Below are 10,207 nucleotides of genomic sequence, written 5' to 3'. Positions count from 1 at the left end.
AAATGATGTGGAGACTCTAGAAAGAGTGCAGAGAAGAGCAACAAAGGTGATTAGGGGACTGGAGATTAAAACATATGAAGAACGATTGCAGGAACTGGGTATGTCTAGTTTAATGAAAAGAAGGACTAGGGGAGACATGATAACAGTGTTCCAATATTTCAGAGGTTGCCACAAAGAAGAGGAAGTCAAACTATTCTCCAAGGAACCTGAGGGTAGAACAAGAAGCAATGGGTGGAAACTAATCAAGGAGAGAAGCAACTTAGAACTGAGGAGAAATTTCCTGACAATTAGAACAATTAATCCGTGGAACAGCTTGCCTCCAGAAGTTATGAATGCCCCACCACCTCCAAGGTCCCTTCCAACTCTGCTATTGTATTGTAATTTTTGTTTCAAAGGATGGATTCGGTCTTATTTTCTGGGAAATACAGTACTAAAATGCATCAGTCTGGCTGATGACCTTAACTGGGGTTTACTTTGTGGGGTAGGGCTTATATTACAAACCATCCAGAAAATCATGCTGGGGCTTTATTTTCTAGTTGGGTCTTATTTTCAGGGAAACACAGTATGTGTAAATGGTGTATGTTTATGGAATAGGAACTGTACTGTGGGAGAAGGATTGCAATTAGGGGCAAAAAACATTAAATGGGTTTAATCCCTCCTCTCTACAAATATGTGCAACCCAGTGGTGAAATTCAATTTTTTTTTACTACTGGTTCTGTGGGCATGGCTTGGTGGCTTGGCTTGGTGGGTGTGGCTTGGTGGGCATGCCAGGGGAAGGATACTGGAAAATCTCCATTCCCACCCCACTCTGGAGCCAGCCAGAGATGGCATTTTCCGGTTCTCAAAATTCAAATTAAAAATTAAAAATTTCTACTACCAGTTCTTCAAACTACTCAAAGTTTCTGCTACCAGTTCTCCAGAACCTATCAGAACCTGCTAGATTTCACCTCTGATGCATCCCTCCATCTTTTCCAAACTCCAAATCCCCACACAATACCCACATATACTTATATTCATATAAAGCTGTATTAATTTTACATCGGAGACATTCACATTTTTAAAAATCCATACATAACAAAAATGGCATCAAGGAAATTTGCATTAAAATTTGCAGTAAAAACCTATGTTAACTAGTTGTGACAGAGTCATTGTATATAAAAGCTCTATAAGTTAGGGAAATTTTTGAACAAAAACAATTGCACAATTTGAATGGAGTGGGTTTTTTTTTAAAAAGAAACCCACCAATCCAAAAAATTATAATATTTAACATCATGATCTTTACAAATCTAGTTTGTTAATCTGAGACAGAAATGTTTTGTATGCAAAGCTGACGTGCCCTCTTAGCTGTTGACAATTTTTTTCTACACAACTGGAATATACTTCAATTTAAACAATTTATACAATTCTGTTCCTTGTTGACACTAACATCTTACATCTATCTATCTATCTATCTATCTATCTATCTATCTATCTATCTATCTATCTATCATCTATCTATCTATCTATCTATCATCTATCTATCTATCTATCTATCTATCTATCTATCTATCTATCTATCTATCTATCTATCTATCTATCATCATCTATCATCTATCTATCTGAAATATCTTGAAATAAAGAATTAGAACACAGGTGTCCAATCTTGCTGGCTGGGGAATTCTGGGAGTCGAAGTCCACAAGTCTTAAAGTTGCCAAGGCTGGACAACTTTGAGTTAGAGGATGCTCTTAGCATGAATAAAAGCGAAGTCTTCATTTACTTTGATTTTAATAAATTGCATCGACGAGGGATTCTTTCTAAGTTCCTATAACAATCCTACGACTGATGGCTCCAGGCAGTGTGTAGATGAAGAGTACTAAGAAGATAACTAAGATAATTAGGATTAGGCCAATAATGATGTATTTCTTGTAATTTCTCCAGATCAGATAATACAAACACTTGAAAGGATTCACAAACCAGGAGAAGGATGTGTCGGGCCGGCTAGAAAGGAAAAGAAATGAAAAGAAGACTTAGTAATATTGCAAGAAACATGAATATGTATAAAAGTGAGTCATCATCTCACTCTTTAGCTGAAAGTTGTGTGTGTGTGTGTGTGTGTGTGTGTGTGTACTAAACACCATATACACAGGGTATGCCAAAAGCCAGACCCCCATAGACAATTTATTATATAAATCATATTAAATGCTCACATTGGTTGAAAGTTTCCTCTAAGCACTATCTTGCTGGTTTGATAAATGCGTTTTATTAAGTACGCTATATTTTTTCTGAAATATTAATTAATAAAATAAATTGTGATTGGTATAGGAACCTGAATGTGTGTATCTGTATCTGTATGTGTATCAGTGGTGGGCTCCGGGAAGTATGGCCCGATACGGATGTACCAGTGGCCGCTGGGAGCAGAGGCCACCGTACCGGAATGGTGGTTCATTGGGCCCACGCACGCCTCCGCGTTTCTTACCGCTTTTTGAGGGAAACAGGGCAATTGCGCACGTGCACACAGCATAGCTGGGGCATTGCAGGGCGGTGGCGTGTGCACATGTGTGCACAGCGCACGTGCCCAAAGTGGACGTCCGTCCCCATTGCAGTGTACCAGTTGCGACGGGATCAGGAACCCACCACTGATGTGTATGTGTATGTATGTCTGTATGTACCCAGCGATGGGTTTCACATTTTGTTACCACAAGTTCACACTGCGTGCATCCGCTCACTTCACGGGCGCATTCACCCCTTCCACTCATGCACATGGCCTTCTGTGCATGCGCTTTGTTTGCATGCAGGCCTTCCACGCATCTCTCTCTCTCCCTCCCTCCCTCTCTTTCTCTCTTTCTGTATGTTTTTAGTTTAATGAAAAGAAGGACTAGAGGTGACATGATAGCCGTGTTCTGATATCTCAGGGGCTGCCACAAAGAAGAGGGGGAGTCAAACTATTCTCCAAGGCACCTGAGGGCAGGACAAGAAGCAATGGGTGGAAACTAATCAAGGAGAGAAGCAACTTTGAATTAAGGAGAAATTTCATGACAGTTAGAACAATTAATCAGTGGAACAACTTGCCTCTAGAAGTTGTGAATGCTCCAACACTGGAAGCTTTTAAGAAGATGTTAGATAATCATTTGTGTGAATTGGTATAGGGTTTCCTGCTTAAACAGGGGGTTGGACTAGAAGACCTCCAAGATCTCTTCCAACTCTGTTATTCTATTATTCTTTTCAAGAAACTCATTGCCAGACACACCTAATACATCTCTCTTGGTTCATCTTATTTCCAGACTCCTGCAGCTAGGCCTGGAAGAAAGATCTGAAAATATCTGAGCAGGGGTATTTATATTAGAAATGAATAATTGTGGGTAATCGCTCCCTCTCTTGCTTGCCCACCTGTTTCCCCAAATCTGCCCATTTCCTAAGGTCTTTCCAAGCCATTGTCGCTCAACTGAATCTAAATGTAAGGCAGATGGTCAGCGATCTTGGAAAACAGCCATCTTCTGATGAGGAGATTAAATAATAAATCACAGTAATGGCTTTGTTTCTTGTTTATGCTGATTTCACATTTTGTGTCTGATAGATATATTATAAAAGGTGGCACTCGGTCAAGGAGGATGGGAAGCTTCAGGACGGACATAAAGTGAAAAGTTCATTTTATCACCTGTCCAGGCATAATAAACCTGGGATAAATTGTGCCACTTACTTGGGTTTTTCCAGAGGCTCTGGTTCTTTCCGAGCTTTGCCGACTGGATTTTTTTCAGCCTCCTCGGCCGTCACTAAATGAAACTCAGCTTCCACTTTGCCCTGGATTGAAAAGGAGATGAAGTTTTGGTTAAAAATATTTAAAGATCTCATAATGAGCGCTTTAATCACTACAGGCAGTGCTCGATTTACAACGATTTGTTTCACGACTGACGTTAAAATGGCACGGATATAAATATGACAATTTTCACTGCAGCATCCCAATGACCACATGATCAAAATTTGGACCCTTAGCAAATTGGCATGTATCTATGAAGGTTGCAGTGTCTCGGGGTCATGTGATCACCTTTTGTGACTCACGATTACAAATTGAGCCCCAAACTTCTGTTGCTAAAATGAAGTAAATTTTGCCCCATTTTCTGACCTTCCTTGCCACAGTTATTTAGTGAATCACTGCAGTTGTTAAATAAGTAACAAGGTTGTTAAGTGAGTCTGGCTTCCCCATTGACTTTGCTTGTGAGGAGGTCACAAAAGGGGATCACATCAGGGGTGGATTCCAGCAGGCACTATTGTCAGTTTGCTCACATGCGCACCTCATGCCCATGTGCAGTGCAATGAAAATTGTTCTGCGCATGCGCAGTGCAATGAAAATTGTTCTGCACATGCTCAGTGCAATGAAAATTGTTCTGCACATGCTCAGTGCAATGAAAATTGTTCTGTGCATGCACAGAACTAAAAAACAAGATGGCGGCACCATAGGTAGTTTAAGGGTGTGGCAGGCCTGGGTTGCTGCCAGTTCCAGTGACCCAGGCCGCCAAATCACTACTGGTTTGGCCGAACCAGTCTGAACCAGTAGGAACCTACCACTGGATCATATGATCCTGAGAACTGCAGCTGCCATAAACCCATGCCAGTTGCCCAGTGTCCAAATTTTGATCATGTTACAATGGGGATGCTGCAAGGGTCATAAGTGCGAAAAAAAATCATGTCACTTTTTTCAGTGCCATTGTCACTAAATGAATGGTTGTAAACTGAGGACTACCTGCATTTGTTGCACTGTGCATGCAAATTTCAAATTGATCTTCTCTGCAATGCACTGAGCGCTCAAAACTCCTTGAAATGCATTATCTGCTTAGTGTGGTATTAAAAGGATGTGGTTAACAGCTTATCTGGTTACAGTGGTATTAAAAGGATGTGGTTGTGGCTTTAGGTTTATATCTCCGATGATGAGATTTCAGAAGCTAAAAGGGAGATTAAATAGGATTTTCGATTCTTGGAAAATGGTGTTCTATTATCTGGAATGTCATATTTTTAGGCAAAATAATGGAATTTCCACTTTCCAGCAACCTGAGGATGTATCACCTGACTAATTCCTGATAATTCTAATATTTTCCAATATTTCATCTTCTGATATTTCATCAGAATTTCACTACTTTAGCAACTTTCAAAGGTGTGATCTTCAAATCCCAGAATTCTGGGAATTGAAGTCCATGCCTCTTAAAGTTGTCAAGTTGAGAAACACAGATATAAAGGGATAGTGGTCTGTTCTGTCCCCCCTTCTTCGCTCGTTAACCGACGACAGGCAGACAAACGTAAAAGGAAAGAACTTTATCAGTCCTCGGCTCAGACTGGCTGCGAGCCCAAAAATAAACATAAATAAAGTCTCTGACAAGAAGATAACAGAATGCAAAACAAATCTCTCTTACAGCAAAACCAGGTGTACAAAAAGAAAGCAAAGCACGTCTCCAAGTGTCTCTTTGAATCAGGGTTACAGAAAGCAAATAACTTCTCCAAGTGTCTCTCACAAACAAACCACGACCAATGATCAATGAGCGTTGACTCCTGCAACCAGGGCATGGCACCATCCGTTCTTTTATCACCAGAAGACGCCACTAACGAGCCCCAGCTGCATTGTTAATCTTGCATCCCGACTCAACTCACAGCAAACTTCTGCTGAGTCACAACAATGGTCTATTGTTAATATCCAGCAGTTCAAACTCTTCCAGTCTCTTGGAAGTCTGGCAATGGGCAGAACTACACCTCATCGACCATAATATGCTATTATATCTGAATGTTTATGGAGAATCATTCCATATGTTGCAGGAATATCTGAAAAGCTCAGGCAGATTTTCAAACAAATTGGTATACATACCCACTTTAGACCCCAAAATACACTAAGGCAGAAGCTTGTCCCACCCCATGGATAAAATACCCAGACGCAAACTGAGTAATGTGATATATGTGGGAGAATGCAGTGAGACATGTATAGAACTGTACACTGGGGAAACAAAACAACCACTTCACAAATGTGGTTGTGGTGCAATATAGGAGAACAAACTCATCAGGACAAGATTCAGCAGTCCATCTGCATTTGAAAGATAAAGGTCACCCTTTTGAAGACAGCAAAATCCACATTCTGGACAGAGAGGACCACTGGTTTGAAAGGGGGGGGGGCATTAAAGATACCATCTACATTAAGATTGAACAGCGTTCTCTGAACAGAGGGGGGAGGGATATGACACCACCTATCTCCTGTTTAAACACAGTCCTTTCTACAGTTCCAAAAAGGTTCCACATCCATTTGCACTATTCAGATGACCCTGAGAGCGCAGATAAACTTCCAAGTGGCCTCAAGATCTCTCAGAAAGAGTGCTAAAATCTAGATGCCTCTTAAATATTTCCAATCTTCATCACTGAGTCAGAACTGAAGAAGCTTCAAGAAGGACAAATTGGCAGCTGAAAAACAGTTTCTATCCCAAGGCAGTAACTATATTGAATTCAACGGAATAGTGCAATATTAATGCAATATTGGGTTTTCAATTCAATTATATAGAATGTGAAGGGTGTGGGTTTGTGTTTTTATTTTTATAGCTAAACTGTACACTGAAGATGGCATTTAATTTCATTGTATGAGGTGCAATGACAATAAACTAAACTAAACTAAAATTCTTGGATGAGACACAAAACGTCTTCAAGGAAAAATAAAGTCCAATTGCCTTTTGAAAAAGCATCTATGGCACCTATTGTATCTGCTTGCACTGAGTCTAGTAGGAAATCACAGTATACTCAGGTAGGAAGAAGATGTCTTAGAAAGTGACATTTTCTTTCAGTCTCTCACCCTGGCTCAGAGGCACAATGTGCCTGGATTAATTATGGCTGTGTCACCTGCTATAAATCTTTTCTTCTAATTGAAATTTAGTCAGTGCTGAGTACAGGAAGAACAATCTCAATCAAAACACTGAAACCAGCGTTACATAAAATGTCAGTGGCTGAATTAATACAGGTGTCAGGCCTGCAGTCATATTCCTTTTTAGGATCTTTGGCCTGCCACACTCTCTATTATTTCATTATGCTGTTTCATTAGTGTAGTAATTGGGAGGGGGGAATAGAAAGGAGTAGAATTGTGGAATGTGTTGTTGTCATTCCTTTCTAGAAGCCCAAGGTCATCTTTTGCCTCCGCACGTCTGCACCTGACCGGAACCAGCTGGGTGGAGATGCCAGCGTGGCCGAAGAAGATTGGACCATGTGATGGATTAATGGGGGTCGGGATAAGATCATGAACTTTCAACTGGGTGGAATCCCAGGAAGCTTTTAGATTTGGGATTCCACAGTTTGTTGCCAACATGTCTGTCTTATTAAATTGGAACTTTAAGGATAGCTCTGTCTTGGACTCTGATTTAATTCAGCATGATATTTGGAACGCTGACAACAGGTTAGCCCCATTAACCTCTTTTCTGAATTAACTTTTTTTTCAAACTTGTACAAGACAAGTGAATTGTTACCCAATTGGTTAGTAACTCAAAACTGTGCCAGTTTAGGATGCTGTGAGAATATAATCAGCGAATTTTTAAAACAGAATCTAAATCGAACCTTTGAGATTTATACATGCTGTTGACTCTGAAGCTGGCCTGACTGAGGCCATCTTGGAGGCTCTCGTGTTGCCACAATGGTGCTGAGGGATAGGGAGGGGTGGGGAATAGAGATAGCTGGGGTCTTGTAGCCAAAACAAAATAGTTTCCCTTGTGAACCAAGGACATTCTCACAGGCTTTCCAGCAACTAGACAGCACCTGATTGGACTATGTGGCGGATGGTTTGGGAAAGGGGGAAAACTTTTACTTTTAATTAGGTGAAAACTATGCGGACTTTAGAGTCAGTTTTCACCAGTCTTGTCCCAATATGATATATCCAGTAAACTTCTTCTTTGAGGAACCTTCTAGCCTTGGAGTTCTGTTTGCTATGGGTGTATTACTTGGAACCCTGACACATGCCTTATGATAGATTATGCTTTCAGTTAAGACTGTCTTTTTATTTTATTATTATTTTATTTTTTATAATTTCATTTCATTGTTTTATACCTACATCCCTACTATATTTTTCAGAGTATAAGACGCACCGGAGTATAAGACGCACCAAGATTTTGAAGAGGCAAATTTTAAAAAAAATTGCACTCTGCAGATTTCCCAAAAATGGCCTGTTTTTTGTCAAAAAAAGGGGGAGACATGCATAGCCTTTAGGAGACTTATAAAGTGCTGCTGGGGAGGGGGGGGATTGAGCAAAAAAGGTCAGTTTTTCGCTTATTTATGCCCTCCCCAACACGCAGGAGCAGTCTGAAAGCCTCCTAAAGGCTATGCACGGCCATTTTGGTGAAGTGGGCGGGGTTTCGGGAGGCAAAAAATGCTGTATTCAGTGTATAAGATGCACCCAAATTTTCAGCCTCTTTTTTGAGAGAAAAAGCTGTGTCTTATACTCCAAAAAATACGGTACATACATACACACATAATCCAGGACATCATTATAACTAGCCCATGTGGAACTGAATCCACAGCAAATGAATTGATTGCAATTTTTGTAATGTTGAACCTGGGAGGATACAGAAAAAAAGAAATTAAGGGGAGAAAAAAAGACTGAAGCCTGAAAACAATTCAAGACCACTTTGATTTATCATGCATGAAATGCTTTCCACCCTTTGAACCCTGATGGGGGTTTTGTTGTTGTTGGTTTGTTTACGCACCGTGAGTTCTCCAGCTTTGCTGAAAGGCCACCAGCCTCTGATCCGCTTCTGCTGAAATATGGAAATTTTGTTCTCTTCCTTTTCCGTTATGGTGCTCATGTCACAATGCTTGGCAGATTTGGCTGCTCGAGAAAAGCCATTCAAGTTCATTTCGAGAGAGCCTGTGGATCGCAGAATAAAATTCTACATTAATCAAACACTTAATGGGCCATATGACTTTCCAAGATCAACTCTCAGCTTCTTGGCTAAGCTCCAAGTACTTCAGATGAGTATAACCTATTTAATGTTTCTATCATTGTTGTTATAGTGATTAGAAAAGCAAAAGCTTGGATGATGCGTTTACAGAAGTCATCTGCAAAATAAGTTAGCATGACCTCCTCCATTCTTCATCCATGGAGAAGGTCCCAAATTGTGATGAGTCTCAGATTTCTATCGGAAATCCGGGAAAGCTACTACCAGGGGTGGGCTTCAAAAATTTCAGCAACGGGTTCTTTTCCCGGTTGCTGGGTGGGCTGGCCATGGTGGGTGTGGTCTAGTCGGCCTCCTGCACTATGGTGGGGGGACCATTTTCACCTTCCCCAGGCTCTGGAGGCTTTCCTCAAGCCTCTGGCAGGGTGAAAACTGCCTCATCCGGGCTCCATAGGCCCTCTGTAGGTCAGAAATGGCCTGTTTTCAGCCTTCCAGAACTTCCAGGAGGCCCATTTTCCCCCCTCCCCGAGCCTCTGCACAGGCTCTGCTCTTACCTCGCATCCAAAATGGGCCGCGTGGAGACTCCTGGGTGGGGCGGGAGGGGCGGAACCAGCCAGGGATGGGATTTGGAGGTTCTCCAAACCAGCCATAACGTTAGCTATGGGTTCTCCTCAACCCGGCTGAACCCGTAGCAGTCACCCCTGGCTACTACCATCTGATATGAACACAGCAAGGATGGATAAGCATTTTACCCCAATAGAAGGTGGCAACCTATTTTGCATCACAGTTCAGTCAAGTTGAGTGTTTTGCTGTCCATCCATCGTGCAACAATCTAGATTGTACGCACTGAAGAACTTTTCTAGATTATTATTTTTTTTAAAAACCTTGAACTTCTTGACTGTTTACACAAATTAACCATTATTTGGCATCCCTGGCTCAGCAATAAAAGGACAAGAAAAAGGGCACAATAAGGTTTACATCCCCCCCCCACCCCGCCCATGCCATCACTCTGCTAAACAACTATTTCCCACAACACTATCCAACTATTTAGTAAGATTGTATTATCATTGTTCTTCTCATCTTTCCTATTACCTATCTCCTTTTCTACTAAGGACTATAACTTTGTTGCTTATATCTTTACGATTTATATTTCTTTATTTAGTTTCCTAGTATGATTTATGCTGATTGCTTATTTAGTAACCTATGACTATCACTAAGGGTTCCATCTTATGATACATGATGAATGTATTTTTATGATGAATATGATCATGATGTATCACTTATAGCTTGTATGTATGCTGAGAGCTTAAGCAGCCAAGACAAATTCCTT

General features: G+C 40.9%; 1 protein-coding gene across 1 annotated transcript in view; it reads right to left on the bottom strand.

The window, feature by feature from the left end:
- Positions 1–1,794: 1,794 nt before the first annotated feature.
- Positions 1,795–10,207, bottom strand: part of FER1L6 (fer-1 like family member 6) — a 98,184-nt gene continuing 89,771 nt past the window's right edge. Inside the window, 3 exon segments of the mRNA XM_032222297.1 lie at positions 1,795–1,978; positions 3,678–3,778; positions 8,689–8,849. Of these exon segments, the coding sequence (XP_032078188.1) occupies positions 1,795–1,978; positions 3,678–3,778; positions 8,689–8,849 (446 nt within the window).

Source organism: Thamnophis elegans, chromosome 8 (assembly GCF_009769535.1).
Source record: "Thamnophis elegans isolate rThaEle1 chromosome 8, rThaEle1.pri, whole genome shotgun sequence".
NCBI lineage: Eukaryota > Metazoa > Chordata > Lepidosauria > Squamata > Colubridae > Thamnophis > Thamnophis elegans.
This window is presented reverse-complemented; position numbering and strand designations above follow the sequence as displayed.